This window comes from Schistocerca cancellata, chromosome 5 (genome assembly GCF_023864275.1).
Source record: "Schistocerca cancellata isolate TAMUIC-IGC-003103 chromosome 5, iqSchCanc2.1, whole genome shotgun sequence".
Taxonomy (NCBI): Eukaryota; Metazoa; Arthropoda; class Insecta; order Orthoptera; family Acrididae; genus Schistocerca; species Schistocerca cancellata.
The window spans coordinates 273885066-273902351 of NC_064630.1; the positions used below are offsets into that span (position 1 = coordinate 273885066).

At 38.9% G+C, this 17286-nt stretch overlaps 1 protein-coding gene across 1 annotated transcript in view; it reads right to left on the reverse strand.

Moving 5' to 3' along the window:
- The window catches only part of LOC126188079 (uncharacterized), a 278375-nt gene that overhangs the window by 112772 nt on the left and 148317 nt on the right, over positions 1-17286 (reverse strand). The window contains exons 4-5 of the mRNA XM_049929531.1: positions 293-345; positions 117-205 (exon numbers count right to left, since the gene is read on the reverse strand). Of these exons, the coding sequence (XP_049785488.1) occupies positions 117-205; positions 293-345 (142 nt within the window). The remainder of the gene's footprint in view (positions 1-116; positions 206-292; positions 346-17286) is intronic.

The window sequence follows — 17286 nt, forward strand, 5'->3', positions numbered from 1 at the left end:
GAACATACGTAAAGAGAAATATCATAACTACTGATAGAGACATGTAATAGCATATACGCCATACTAACTTTTAGAACTAATAACAGAATAAATAAATCTGACAAGTTAATAATTACCACATCAAAGGTTGATTCACATGCCCACTGCAGCCAAGCACATCCTGGAATATTACTCTCTTGCATGCCAGTAGGTGTACAGACAACTGCTGCCAAAAAATTTTATTAAGTCATTAAATTAAAAGCATCAATAAAGGATCATACAAATACCAAACTGTTAAGTCAATACTACTTACCAGGCCACCAGGGAGAATTTAGTGTTCTTCCCCATACAATACTTCCTTCTGTCCTGTAACATACCAACGTTAGGACTCAGTCATTCAGTTTTCTTTATTGAATAATGCATAATAGTAATATTTATTTATTTATTTATTTATGAGCTTTTATTGGATGGCCTGTGTGAATCTAATGAATTATTATCCAAACATGAGAATATTACGAAGTAAAACAGCACCAATCAGCTTTACATCATTAAATTGTTGGTGCAGTCTCCCTGGCTAGGTTACACTGGTATGAATCTACACAACTGAAAAATAAATGTATCCAAAGACTGTTCAGCAATGGCTATGAGCAACATTCCATCTTCACAATGAAAATTTTAATTGTCATATGCAGTGACAACTACAAGACTGTAACAACAGAAATTCAACAATGAAGAATTTTTGTGTTAAAAATCAAACAATGGAAAATCCAGGATGGAATGTAACAATATTATGAGAAAGAAAGTTGCTACTCACCATATAGTGGAGATACTGAGTCACAGATAGGCACAACAAAAAAGACTTTCACAATTAAAGCTTTCGGCCATTGGCCTTCATCAACAATAGACACACACACACACACACACACATGACTGCAGTCTCAGGCAACTGGAACCACACTGCAAGCAGTAGCACCAGTGCGTGATGGGAGTGGTGACTGGATGGGGATAAGGAGGAGGCTGGGCTGGGGAGGGGGAGGATAGTATGGTGGGTGGTGGACAGTGAAGTCAAATAAAACATACCAACCTTTTCCTCCACTGACGCTGCACAGTTTCTGTCCCTTTACCACACGATGCCCTGCTTGTCACTATTTATATCCTTCCTAAAAACCCAGAATCCTAAAGCTCTCAGCTGGTTCAGATTCACAGATGACATCTTTGCTATCTGGATTGAATGTGAGGACAACCTCTGCACATTCCTCCAGAACCTCAACCACTTGTCCTCCATTTGCTTCACCTGGTCCTATTCAAGTCAACAAGTCACCTTCCTAGATGTTGTCTTCCACCTCAAAGATGGCTGTCAGTACCTCCATCCATATAAAACCTACTAACCACCAGCAATACCTCCACTTCGACAGCTGCCATCCCTTCCACACCAAGAAGTCCCTTCCATACAGCCTAGCCTCCCATGGTTGTCACATCTGCAGTGATGAGCAGTCCCTCTTGAAATATGCCAAGGGTCTCACTGAAGCCTTCACTGACCGTAATTATCTCCCAACCTTCCACAAAATCAAATCTCCTGTGCCTTCTCTTTCCAGTCTCCCGCCACCTCCCAAAGTCCCACAGTCTGGCCACAGAGGAGCATTTCCCTCGTAACTCAGTACCACCCAGGACTGGAGCAACTGAATTACATTCTCCGTCAGAGTTTTGAATACCTCTTGTCGTGCCCTGTAATGAGAAATGTCCTGGCCACTATCATTCCCAACCCTCCCACAGTGGTATTCTGCCATCCACCGAACCTACACAATATACTCCTTCATCCTTACACAACCCTGCTCCCAATTGCTTACTTTATGGCTCATACCCCTGTAATAGACCTAGATGCAAGACCTGTCTCATACATCCTGCCACCACCACCTATTCCAGTCCGGTCACTAACATCACCTATCCCTTCAAAGGTGAAACCAGTCATGTGGTCTACAAGACAAGCTGCAACCAATGTGCTGCATTCTATGTAGGCATGACAACCAGCAAGCTGTCTGACCACATGAATGGCCACTGGCAAACTGTGGCCCAGAAACAAGTGGACCACCCTGTTGCTGAACACACTGCCAAACATGATATCCTTCATTTCAATGACTGCTTCACAGACTGTGCAATATGGTTCCTTCCCATCAACACCAGATTTTCTGAATTGTGCTGGTGGGAACTTTCCCTGCAATAAACCCTATTTTCCCATAACCCTCCTGGCCTCAACCTACATTAGTCACTGTCCACACCCATCCAACCTCTTTCCTGTTCCCATTCCAGCACTATACAGCTGTCATTCCACCACCACACCCAGTCTTTTTATTTCTCTCCTTTTCCACTACTTATCTCCATCACCACTTCTCTCCTGCCCTCCATCTAACCTGCAGCACTTCACTGTCCACCACCCTCACCATACTATCTCTCCCCCTCTCTGCCCCAGCCTCCTCCATACCACCACGCAGTCACCACTCCCATCATGCACTGGTGCTGCTGCATAATAACTGCTTCATTATGCAGGGCATTTTGATGCTTCCTGAGTAAACTTGTTTTCTCCATAACACAGAGCACCAGAGTTTTCTTCAACTACATTTGCAATTAATGAAAAAAATCTAATAAATAATACTTTTTTTGGTTAATGTCTCCATAGATAATTTGGGTTGCTGGTTCACAATTACACAAACATGAAGCAAGAAGATATATCCTATATTTTTTTGAAAAGTCGTAATGTATTAAGTCTCTCAACTCTATGTTAATGAGTTATCAAAAGCTTTTAGAGACTTTCTTCGAGCTATCTTGCAGAATCTAGTTTTCGATTTTTTAAATGAAAATTAGTGTTTGTAACTACATTTTAGTGCATTAGGCCTATATTGCCACAATATACTTTTTTTTATATTAAAAGGATAATTCTCTAGCTGGCCAGTAATTCTCTTTTGGAGACAATATGTCAGCAGTGCTCATGAAAACAAATTAAAGCACATACACACTCCAAGCTTTCAGAAGGATAGAGCTGTGAAGGTTAAAAAGGAAGGACAGGTCACTCAGACAGAGGACAAGAGGGACAAGGGTTTACAGATTATGTACTTACTGAGTACTATTAATGCAAGAATGAACTTCATAAGAAATGAAACTTTAATGTGCAATTGAAAGCAGGTACATGTTACACTATTTTATTTGCAAAATAGGTGTGAATTAGTTTTGAGATGACTCTACTATTTAAACAAACTATCATTATTACAACCTCAGAAAAGATAATGAAAAGTAATATTTTTATATCAGACTGACTGAACACCATCATAAACTGTGTGTTGTGACAGAAAAAAGTAATGATTGACACAAATGTTGCAAACTCTGACTGAAATTTGTACATACTCAAATGTTCAATTTTTAATGTCTGTTTACGTGATTTATTGTTTTTTGGGTCAGAGGCAAATGTTGTACATCATTATGTTGTGCATGTTAGTCATTGGCTGAGACTGTCTTGTGGTCTTTACAATAAATTTATGGAAACTGGAGTTTCATGCTACTCTATAACTATGTCATGTGGGAAGGAAGTTTTCAGCCATTCTGTGCATCCTCCAGTCTGCACATCCCCCTCCATTAACCACTAGCAGCCAATATGATTCATTCTCTTTTCAAGCAGCTAGCCACGAGTTACATCTAGATGGCAAGATTTTCTCTTCCACATGTTGTGATGTTGCCGTACTTCATGAGAATGCAGGTCCATTCAGAGAGCAACTGAATTATTCATTAATACATCAATGTTATTTTCTTGTAGCACTGTAGCTGTGAATGTGTATCTGGAAATTTGTTAGTGCAGTCTCCAAATAAATAAATCACTTGATTCCAATACACATGAAGTGCTTCACAATCAGGTGAGGAAGTCTATAACTTTTTCAAATGTGAATCTGAAAGTGGGACTCCTACTGTTGCATTTTGAAGATGAAAGAACAAACTGCAGAAGTATGTGTCAGCAAGGGACCTGTACAGAGAATAGTAAACAAAAGTGCCAGAGCAGTATAAATGTCAGGAAAAGTTGGTTTTGTGTTGTTACAAGAAAGCTATAAAACAAATGGGCAGCTGGGGCACTGATCTTTTAATGCACTGCATCTTTGAAATGTATATAGCTGTTGAATATCCAATATCACAAGAACTTGTAACAAGTAGGCAAGAGAAAACTGACTACAAAGCAAGCAGATTGGTTTCACACACATCAAAAGTAATGGTGGAAGGAAGTTTTTAATAGAAAGAATTGACATAGTTGCAGTATGAGCCACATTCCTAAAAAGATGCAAGGAATAAGAGAAGAAAGTAGTTCAGCAGTGTATTACTTTGATGAAACATGGATGACCCAATAACATTCCAGGTAAACCTACTGCAAACGAGTGGTGGTACTTGTGGTTTTAAAATTCCCATAGAAAATAGTTCTCAGATGCTTATTACGCATGTTGGCTCTTCTTTTGGTTTTGTTCTTGAGAGAAAAATGGTATTTATGTGTGAGAAAATCAGCAGCTACTTTCGTTCTGATATGAATGTTATCAGTTTTATTTTTCCTTCTTCAGACAGATCTATTTATGTTTTCATTGTACTCATAAAATATTGAAATTCTGTTCTCATTATCTATGAGATGGCTTGCTGGTTCTCCTCAGAAACAAAAAATTTTCCCTATCTCAATGAAAAAACCGATGTAAAGCATTATAGCTAACTATTAATTTTGTGTAAAATATAGGTGTAAGAAAGATGAGTGTTAATACTGCCACAAGCTGTGGTGTACATAATGTGGCATACTGGTTAGCATTGCTAGCTGGCATACTGCAGGTTTCTAGTTGAAACCTTACCACCAGCAATTAATTATTTAAATTTGTCGTTTCTGGAAAGTTCTTGCAATATATTATGTTTATAATGCTTGTATAGATACCAGCACTCTGGAATGCTCAACATTTGTGTAAACAGCTGCATTCTCCATCCAGGAAGTCAGTTATGTTCTAGCTATAAATTGGTGTTCATAGTAAATATGTTTTCAGTGCTAAGTGTTGTACTTCATTGACAACCCTGCCTTCAGGTTTGCATTTCAGTGTGGTTACAATATGACACTGTTTGGCTGATAAGCTAGGTAGTTCAAAATATCTACATCACCATGACGCCAATTAGGCAACATAAAAGTTGTCACTTACATGGACAGTAAATGGAACACAAGGAGTAACCTACATCATTCTCACTGTCCTTATAGCCAGGAAATCAATGGATTCCAATCCAGCAGTAAGTCAGCTGCATATCAGTCATCCAATATTGTTCTCCAGAGATGTTGGTCAAGACCCAACAAAATTTCTGAAAGGATTCGACTGAGTCACCAAATACAACATGTGGGATGATGAGATGTGTGTTTGGTAAACTTGTACTTTTACTCGGATGACACAGCTCAACAGGAGTTTGAAGACAGTATAAAGGAGCTCAATAGCTTTTTACTTTACAACCAGGTTGGTCATATTATTTCATATGATACCACTGTGAGCTTCAAGAGCCTGCAGAATGCTATATACGGTTGGGCCACACAGAATTGGTGAGTGTTGCAATGAAGGTGTGGTTGACATGAGGTGGCAAGTGACCAGCCGCTGAGAGGCCGCTGTACTTCCCAGATACCAGTTTGGTGGGAAGGACAGACATGATCAAAGAATGGAAGCCATCATGGACTAATAACTTAAATATTAGGGTGAAAATGCTTTATATTCACATAAACTGTTAAAATCACTTATAAGTGTAATACAGGGAATCCAAAGATGTTTTAAAATCAGCAGAAGCTCAAACTCCAACAAAATTATCACCAAAGTCATAAGACTCATAGTTTAAGAACTATTATTATTAAACATTTATAATTTATAACTAAGTTATGGTTGTACAGACAAGTTAAGGACACATATGGCACACCAAGTCACTGATGTCAGCTACATGGCTAGGCAGCTTTATGATGTAATTAATGCATTTATAAATTATTAAATAAATTAATTTTAATGGTTATTTAAACACTCGGTGAAGCAGAGTCCTCTACATGTACACAAATACTAGCACCAGCACGTTCAGTTTGAAATAATTACCATGCAGTAATTATTATTGCAAATAGATTTCGATAAAATAACTGATGTTAACAGTGCCTGGTTTGACAAGTATGACGCTGCTACAGCATGCAGAAGACAGCCAAATGAACCTGTACTATAAACAGTGCTGCCTGTTCAGTAGTAGAAGATGATACACCTCTATTAAATGAAATGTTTGATACCATTCATATTTTGATTATGTTTCTTTTAAAATTGCATATCTTATGTTAATTATGGGAACTTTCAGAGTTATTATGTTACTTGGTAACTATTACTGTTCATATTTTTCTTATCATATTTTGAATGGCCATTTCTTCCATTTTTGTGCTATTTATGAAAATGTTAATTATCCCACGAAATTGGATTTGTTCCTTTAGTCAGTAAGTGGCAGATAATTATATATTTAATATTACCCAAATCTTGAAACTTCATTACCAAAACTTATGCTTAAGGACATATAATTGTTTTCTCTCTATAAAATACATCTGTGTTCTGATTATTACTTTCTTCATAAAAGTTTACTCGGACTTGCTGTAATGTTATCTTACAAATCCTTTGCACTGATGAGGTGTTCTATCTTTCTTTATTGTGATTTAACTTTGGCGAGAGAGTCTCTGTGCAGTGTTGGAGGAGAACAGATGTAAGAAACCAAGTCTCCAACTTGCTTCCATGTTAAATGATGTGATATCTGTATTGTGAGCTGACTATGGGCAAATATGTTTATATCTAGAATGTCAACATACATAATGCATCAGTATGGGAAGAAATATATAACCAGTCAATCTTAAAAGCAGTATATTTTACAATGTCTGTTGCTTCAAACATGCTGACAGACACAGCTGGTGATTCACAGCTATCTCAAATATTACAAAATTTATTCACTGATTGTGAATTCTTTGACATTAACTATACTAGGTACAAACACACCATCTGCTACTGTGTCAGATTTCCTGCTTAGCATGAGTGGTCACCTTAACCACTTCGGCTATCCGTGCATGCTTGTCACATTGTCTATAAAAATGCAACATGGCATAACAGTTAACAGCAAATACTCACCTTCATTTCTTGATGATCTCTTATGCTGCTGTGGCAGTAAAATAATTTGTGAGTGTCGGCTTTACTATAATTTGCTGCAACTTGCTGAGTTCTTGACAGTGCAGCTTATGATTTAGTAGTGCCAAAATACATTTCAAGGAATGCAGGTTGACACAATATTTCAGAATAATTCAGAATTATATGTTTATTGCATGATATGGTTACGAAACTGCAAGAAAAATGGCTCACAAAAACCATTGGAAAACTGGGATCCTGACGACTGATTCACCACTGCTTATATATTGCGTTAACAGTCACTACGTATGTCATCCATTATTACAAACAGAAAATTGGTGGATCACAATTGAAAATTTGCTGGTGTATACTTTATGTTGCAACGTGTTATTTCACTCCTCTCAAATTGCAACATAAAGTTTTACATGTCTTTCAGCTGTTAGTATTCAAATTTGTACAATCAGTTCATCAACACTGTAATTTACAAAGTTGGTTACATCAAGAAGATTATTAATTGGAAAATTTTCCTAACATGTACATGTGTTTTTATATAAATACTAATGAAAAGCTAGATTCACTTCTCGTAAAAAGAATTCTGGAATCACAAAATGAGAAGTTTTTATTTTTTATGTGTAACTAATGATCAATAACAGTCAAACAAGAGCAGAGATGTAGTGAAATTAATGACAGTATAATAAACAATGCTAAAAAATTTATATAAGCGCACAAATGTGGCACCCTGACACCTGAGCACAACACTTTATGTCATACTATCCTAATTATGACATATTGGTATGTTTCATCTACAGAATCGCAAATATTATCAACTGCAACTGACATGAACACACAAAAAGTAGTATATTAAAGCTACTTTGAATCTATTATTAGGTACACTATTTTTCTTTTTCGGGACAACTCAACAAACATAATGTGGGTACTAAAAATAGAGAAAAAAATCATTCTAAATATGTGCACTGCAAATCATAAAGAACCATGTCAACCATTATGTAAAAAACTTAAAATATTAACTCTGCCATCCTTACATATATGAGTTTATTATACTTTTGTATGCCAGACATGAATTATTTGAGGGAAACAACTTCGTCCATTCACATGATATTAGAAACAAATAAAATTTTATGCTTCCCACCCACCTCCTCGGACTATATGCCAGGGACCTCAATACATGGGAATGAAAATTTGTAATAAATTAAAAGGGAACAGGTTGATGCAGGTGAATTTAGGTTCACTTAAAATAAAGCTGGATGAGGTACTGACACAAGTTTATTACTCAGTGGATGACTTTATGTAGGACAAACAGGTGTTGAGTGGTACTTAAGTAAATAAATTAGTGAAATCAAAGTGAAGTAGAAATTAGAATATAAATGAAAAAATTGGTTTAGTTTAGAGAGTTACATACTGGTATTCAGCGGGCAGAACAGCAGAACAGAAGAGACAATGACCGTGAAGTCAGCAAGTTCCACATAAGCGGGCACGGTCGATTCAGCCGTCAGGGCATCGCCCGACCGGCTCACGTGTTTCTCAGTTGTCGCATGTGAGCAAAGGCCCTTGCCTACATCCCAAGAGCCAATGACCGACGTTAAGAAGATTCTTCGAGAAGCTTTTCAACATGACAGAAGAGGCAATGACCGGCTCACGTGTTTCTCAGTTGTCGCATGTGAGCAAAGGCCCTCGCCTACATTCCAAGAGCCAATGACCGACGTTAAGAAGATTCTTCGAGAATCTTTTCAACGTGACAGAAGAGGCAATGGCCGTGAAGTCGTTCACCTCCAGTAAACTGAAGTGAATAAATACGCGAGACGCAGTGGGCCCGGGAGATGAAGACGAGAGGAAGACGAAGGCGAAGACGGAGACGAAGACGGAGACGAGTGACGAAGAAGACGAAGAAGTGAAGAAGCGTAGCAGTTGTTTTAAGTCAGTTTCGATGCTGAAGACCGTCATGCAAGAAGAGACTACATCATGCACAGATGCACCAAGTCCACCGCTGTAATGGAATAGCAAGCGGCAGCCTCAGCGCCAGAAGACAGAAGTTAAAAGGTATTTGAAGTCTGATATTACGCACCCGGGTGACTCGTGAGGACGGGAAGGAGACGGCCTCACATCAGCAGTCACCTGTGAGCTGGGATGAAGATCTGACAGCCGAAGACTGGCAAGCAGGAGTCCGTGGTTTGAGTCGGGGACACTGGCCTTCCCTCGCCGCGCCGCTCCGCTGGCCAACGCACAACACACGCGGCCGCTTAGAGAAGAGAAACACTGGGACGCCACATTCAAGGTATCACCATCCAATGCACGACGTCGCTCGCAATAATTAAACGGACCATCTCGCGCTGCGCGTCTCCGGTCAGCTGGGCGAGACGGCGACACGAGATACACACCGCTACGCGTAATCAGACGCCGCCGCCGCCGCTGCCGCAGCAGAAGGCTACGCAAACGACACGGCTGCCGCTCTCCGAACCAGAACGTCCCAGTAAGATACAGTTGTACGAAACTTCCAATAAAAGTTATCTTATGTAAAAATGCTGTTTCATTCTACCTCATACCCGAGCCAAGGAAGAACCCACCCTGCCCACATGTTGTTAAGAGAGAAAAATTAATTTATCTAATATTTTCACCCTGACAGAATGCTTTAGAATGCTCATCCTGACAATTGACAGCATCAAAAGAGAAAACCCAGTTACATTTAGTAGCAGAATTGTTACATTAAGTACCACAACTGTTACATTTGGTGTCAGAGAAAAACCCTTGGCTCAATATGAGGTGTGAATGACAGTCACTGAAGATCCACATTTAGTATTGTTTAATGTGTGAAAGGATAGAGGTTTGCATAGCAGTCGTAATATTTTCTTTATTTATAAGTGTATTATCTCTCATAATTTTAAGAGTTTGTCGAAAATATTTAAACATCTTTTTCATTCAGTGTAGTAAGATTGTGTAACTAACAGTTTGTAAAATGATAACACGAAATCGTACAAAGTCAGAGTCAGCACCACAAGCGGTTTCTACTGAGAAAGCTATTCAGATCTTAGTTAGTCAGATAGCACAGCTTAAAAATGATAATAATGCATTATTTAAACAGTTCTGTGAGGTTAGGGAAACCAGTTCAATCCCTCCCACCCTAGATTCCTCAGCAGCAGCCTTGGTAACTCCTTTTTCAGGTAAACCTGGCGAGGACATAACAGCGTTTTTTGATGATTTAGTAGCAGCTGCAAAGTTAGGATCATGGTCAGATGAACAACTCTTACAAATGACAAAGTTAAGATTGCTAGAAGAGGCTAAAGCACACGTATTATACAATGAAGAATTACGGAATGCTCCAACATTTGAGGAATTGAAGAAAGGATTGCTTAAACGTTTTCAAAAACAGAACAGCTGTAGATTTTATAGGGAACAGTTAAACATTATCACTCAGAGGCAAAACGAGTTGTTAGAAAGCTTTGCAGATAGGATCAGAAAAGTTAATATTAACACCTATCAGTTGACAACTAGTGATGAAGCAAATAAAGTTATTTTACAAGAGGCAGAAAATAGAGCTCTGGATACATTTTTACGTGGGTTACCTCCTGAAAGGTCCCGTCGTGTCAGGGCAGAGTTTCCTAAAAATTTAGCGGAAGCTGTATCTGTGGCGACGGCTTTCGAAGATATAGACATTGCCACCAGATACAAGGAGAAGCGAAATGTATTTTCAGCAGGAGTACGATGTTTTAGGTGCGATCGACAGGGACATATAGCAAAAAACTGCAGACAACCTCAATGCACTATTTGTCAAAGAATAGGTCACACATTCAAGGAATGCAGGTCTAAGAAAGTTTTTGGAAATAGAAATCAGTTAAACTCAAACGGGAATGTCGGAACCGCCGCCAGGCGTTCCCAATAAAATTTCATGCCATTAAGGCGAATGTGAAGGCGGAATGCTGGTTATCTGCTACCATACAGGATAAAGAGGCAAGGATACTGGTGGATACAGGCGCAAACGTATCAATAGTGAGTAATGAATGTATTGGAGAAAAGAAATATGATCCTCCAAGGTATAGATTGAGTGGGGTAGGAGGAGGTACAGTGAAGTCATTAGGATGTACATCACTGATATTCTATATTCACGGTGTACAATTTCAGGAAGATGTAGAAGTAGTAACAAAGGTAACTGACGGGTACGACGCGATCCTAGGGTTGGATTTCCTGAATAAACATCACGCTAAAATCGACCTCAGACAGCAAACTGTAGAACTTAGCGGAATAGTGTTTCGGCTAGGTGACACCACTGCAAAGGGCCCGCTGCCACAAGATTTCCCCAACCGGAAGGCGAAATCAACTATACTGCGTGCAACGTCCTTGAAGGTTGATCCGTGGGATCAGATTCCATCTGGCTCAGGAAAACTTTTCTGGATGACCGTTGACCCCGAGGTCCCTATAGATACAATATGTCTAATAGAGCCACTAGAGGAAAATGAGGAATTAGATGTATCACATTGTTTTGTATGTAGAAGTGTTGTACGGGTTCAAGACGTTGAGGGAGAAAGAAAAGTACCGGTATATACTGACAATTTCGGAGTGGAGGACAAAGAGTTGCATAAGGGAATATTAGTAGCTATAGTCAGTACTTTTGAAGAAGAAGATTTTATTTGGTCAGATATTAATGATGGTCAGAAACCAGACGCCTATAAAACCGCATTATGCCAGAAGATTGAGCATTTGCAAGGGAGGGATAGAGACGCGATAGAAGCAGTTTTAGTTGAGTTCCAAGATTTATTTGATGCAGAAGGTCCACTGCCAGCAACAGATATCACACAGCATAGGATCCCAACAGGAAATAGCCCCCCAGTTTATAGGAAGCCTTATAGAGTTCCGCATCACTTACAGCCAGTACTGGATGAATTTTTAGAACAGCACCTAAAAGATGGAATTATAGAATATTCTGATTCGCCTTATAATTCAAATATCGTAATTATTCCAAAGAAGTCTCCCGATGGTACGAAACGATATAGATTTTGTTGTGACTACAGACACCTTAACAAACAAACTATCTCCGATGTTTATCCTCTTCCAAACATTACAGATATCATTGACGGTTTAGGTAACAGTAAATACTTTTCAACAATCGATCTACGTAGTGGATATCATCAACTGGAAGTTGCACCTGAAGATAGGCATAAAACAGCATTTTCTACCCCTGGATGCCACTGGCAATTTAAAAGAATGCCTTTCGGTTTGAAAAATGCACCAGCAACTTTTCAAAGACTACTCGATGGAGTATTGCGAGGACTCAAAACTCAACAATGTTGTGTATATCTAGACGATATTATTGTATTCTCCAAAGACATTAATGAACATGCTGTGCGTCTTCGTAACGTTTTCCAGAGGCTTAGAAAAGCTAAATTAACATTAAATATGGAAAAATGTAGTTTTGCATTGACAGAGGTTACATACCTAGGGCATGTCATTAGTGAAAAAGGAATTAGAACAGATCCTCAATTAATTTCGGCAGTTAAGGACTTCCCAACACCACAACGCGTTAAAGAAGTACAAAGTTTCATTGGTCTCGCATCGTATTACCGAAAATATGTTCAAAATTTTGCTGAAATTGCCCGACCCTTAACCCAATTATTGAAAAAGGGTGCAAAATTTCATTGGTCTGAAGATTGTGAATCAGCATTTCAAACCCTTAAAGATAAGTTAACACACAGTCCAGTATTAGCCTACCCAGATTATAATAAAGAATTTATTTTATCCTGTGACGCAAGTGGTCATTCAGTAGGAGTTGTTTTGAGTCAGAATAGTAATGGCGCGGAACACCCCATAGCCTACGCTTCGAGACAACTAACAACGATAGAAAGAAATTATTCCAGAACGGAGAAAGAATTGTTAAGTGTTATTTATGGTATCAAATACTTTAAATGCTACTTGTATGATAGGAAATTCAAGGTTATTACAGACCACGCAGCTTTAAAATGGTTGCTTGGATTAAAGGATCCATCTAGTCGTCTCACGCGTTGGGCCCTATGTCTTTCCGAAATAGATTTCGAAGTTATCCATAAACCAGGCAAAAAACACACGAATGCAGATTGCCTAAGTCGGAAAATAGCACTTTTGGAAGCAACAGGCCGAGATACTGAGGATTGGAGAAAGGCACAAGATGAGAATACAGAATGCAAAAAATACGCAACTCAAAAACAATTTTGCTTTGAAGATGGTGTATTATGCCGTAAAACAAAACTTGGACCGCGAATTGTTGTTCCCCAACATCTTAGACAAGAAATAATGGCAGAGGCCCACGATCATATCCTTGCAGGACACGGTGGACAACGGACAACCGAAAGACGTGTAGCAGAGCGATGTTGGTGGCAAACCAGAAAGCAGGATGTTGCGCAGTACGTTCGCAATTGCATTGCGTGCGCACAACGAGCTGAACTTTCTCATTCAAAAATACCCTTACAGAGGCTCCCTGAGGCTTCATGTCCATTTCAAATCTGTGGACTGGATCTCTACGGGCCATTTCATAAAACACCTGCTGGTAATAAGTATGTACTTACAATTATAGATCACTTTTCACGCTATCTAGCTATGGTGAGTCTCCCAGATCAGCAAGCAAATACAGTTGCCCAAGCTTTAGTTAACAACTGGATACTTAAATTTGGCGTACCTGAAGCTATTATCACAGATCAGAGATCTAATTTTATGTCTGAACTAATGAAACAGCTATGCCACTTACTAAAAATACGCAAATTACACACAACTCCGTTACACCCTCAGTGCAACGGACGCACAGAAAGAGTTCATCAGACAATTGGCAAGATGCTTAGTTATTATATTAACGAACAACATTCTAATTGGGATACGTATTTACCAATAATCGTGTCGGTATACAACGCCAAAACGCATGAAGCAACTGGCATGTCACCTTATGAAGTGGTCTATGGGAGAAAAATGCCGTCCCCTTTTGATGTAATCAGGCAGAAAAACGGAAAACTCGGAGAAACAGTAAGAGATTTCAGTCGAATGATGAAAGATGTATGGAAAAAGGTTCAAAAATCTAATACAAAGGCTTTGGAACGACAGGAAAGGTTAGGTAATGCCCAAGCTAAATATCCAAATTACAAAATCGGTCAGTGGGTGATGCTTTCATCTCCATATGTTGCGAAAGGAAAAACGAAGAAATTTGTAACAAACTACAGAGGTCCTTATCAAATTATTGAGATCACGTCACCAGTCAACATTAAATTGCAACTGCCCACCCGAACTACTGTTGTGCATGTAAGTCGTTTAAAACCTTTTAAGGGCGCTCCAGATGTAATTCCTTCAACAATAGTGTCTGCTTTTCCAAAGGGTGGAGGAAGAACCCGAAAAGGAAAAAGAGTGGCCACGCCAGCACAACATACAGACATGGTACCATATAATCTTCGACCAAGAGTGCGAATGTCCTAGTTGAATCTTAGTAGACTGTGGATAGTATACAAATGTAGATAATTAATAAATGATAATGGTTTATTTTTTAAGAAAAAAAAGGTTGAACGTAGATTGATGTAGATCTTGTAGTTAACAATGTATTTCCTCTTTTCTTTATTTTTGTTTTTACTAGGTTCGTAGGTCCATAACCATGTTGTTTGCTTTTTTCAGAAAACGCCATGCAAAGCATTGCCTACACAAAACCTGTCCTACGTCAATGATTCCCTTGACAGTTCCCTTCTGAAGTCATTAGATACGTTCATAAACTCACAGCAAGGCAAAATTGATGCCAATGTTACGATGCAACATGCCTTAAAATTAAAAAGTGAACACAAAACTGAAATTATAATGCTAGGAACGGGTATATCTGGAACCTTTGTGTTGGTGTTTCTGCTTTGTACAGTTTTCTTTTTTTTTAAGACGAAAAAATAAGCCAAATAATAATATACCACTTCATCAAATCCCTGTTAATTGGATACCACACTCTTAACTGGTGTACTTCAGTGGTTACTTGTGAGCATTAGTGTATTAATTTTGTTTATGCACTTCAGTCTTTAACAGTCTCATGTTAAAGTAAACAATACTGTAGAATAGATATTCTTGCATTAATATAGGGTAAATTAAACAGGTGTTGCTATGTAATTTTCTAAGTGAAAAATCTATTTTTGTTTATTCATTCTCATCAAGATTTGTTACACTTATTATAACCATTTATGTGTGAACTGTATGATTAATGAGCACACAGTGCTTTGGTAAAGTGATAAAGTATTTTCAACATACTTAATGTGAAGCGTGTGTAATCTTCTAAGTCGAGAGTTTTCATTGCTTGAGTTAGTACTTTTGCCGTGTGAAGAGTGGAGGAATGTTGAGTGGTAAATTCGAGGGTGAATTTCTTCGAAGGGTGGAGGAATGTTGAATGGCACTTAAGTAAATAAATTAGTGAAATCAAAGTGAAGTAGAAATTAGAATATAAATGAAAAACTTGGTTTAGTTTAGAGAGTTACATACTGGCATTCAGCGGGCAGAACAGCAGAACAGAAGAGACAATGACCGTGAAGTCAGCAAGTTCCACATAAGCGGGCGCTGTCGATTCAGCCGTCAGGGCATCGCCCGACCGGCTCACGTGTTTCTCAGTTGTCGCATGTGAGCAAAGGCCCTTGCCTACATCCCAAGAGCCAATGACCGACGTTAAGAAGATTCTTCGAGAAGCTTTTCAACGTGACAGAAGAGGCAAAGGCCGTGAAGTCGTTCACCTCCAGTAAACTGAAGTGAATAAATACGCGAGATGCAGTGGGCCCGGGAGATGAAGACGAGAGGAAGACGGAGACGAAGACGGAGACGAGCGACGAAGAAGACGAAGAAGTGAAGAAGCGTAGCAGTTGTTTTAAGTCAGTTTCGATGCTGAAGACCGTCATGCAAGAAGAGACTACATCATGCACAGACGCACCAAGTCCGCCGCTGTAATGGAATAGCAAGCAGCAGCCTCAGCGCCAGAAGACAGAAGTTAAAAGGTATTTGAAGTCTGATTTTATGCACCCGGGTGACTCGTGAGGACGGGAAGGAGACGGCCTCACATCAGCAGTGATGCACGACGTCGCTCGCAATAATTAAACGGACCACCTCGCGCTGCGCATCTCTGGTCAGCTGGGCGAGACGGCGACACGAGATACACACCGCTACGCGTAATCAGACGCCACCGCCGCCGCCGCCGCTGCCGCAGTAGAAGGCTACGCAAACGACACGGCTGCCGCTCTCCGAACCAGAACGTCCCAGTAAGATACAGTTGTACGAAACTTCCAATAAAAGTTATCTTATGTAAAAATGCTGTTTCATTCTACCTCATACCCGAGCCAAGGAAGAACCCACCCTGCCCACATGTTGTTAAGAGAGAAAAATTAATTTATCTAATATTTTCACCCTGACAGAATGCTTTAGAATGCTCATCCTGACAATTGACAGCATCAAAAGAGAAAACCCAGTTACATTTAGTAGCAGAATTGTTACATTAAGTAGCACAATTGTTACACAGGAAATTTAAGCTGGATACAATATGGTACATATTCCAAGAAAAATCCTTATAGTGTTATTATTTACTGTAGTGCAATTATTTATTAATGTAAAAATCACTGTAACTGTATTATATATTTTTGACATGTGTCCTGTATACAAACCAAATGGGTTATGAATGTATATTATAAGATGAGATGAATAAAACACAATTCACAACATTTTGGATTATTATCATTATCATTGTTGGCTTGCCTAAGCACACATTAAAAATTTTATTTTATAAAGTCTGTTCCTTCAGACACCTCAGAAGAGGTTATGGCAACTGGTTGCAATATGTGGAAAATCCACATTCATGTCCCAGTCTGGCATGAATTTTCATGTGATGCAAATAGATAGCATGTCCACACCTAATACAGCTAATGTCAAAGAATTTGCTATCAGGGAGTAAAATTTGTAATACTTAAAAAAACAGTGTTTAATTTGAAAGGGATCATTTTTAACCAGTGTCATTTTTATGTAAATGAAGAGAATCATATTATTGACAGAGTTGAGTTGAAGAAAATACTACGATGATCCATTGCTAAGAATCTATCTTTTTTTTGTAAACCTGATAAGATCTATGAATGAATCATTCTCAAAATTTTACTGGACAATGAGCCAAGCAACATTA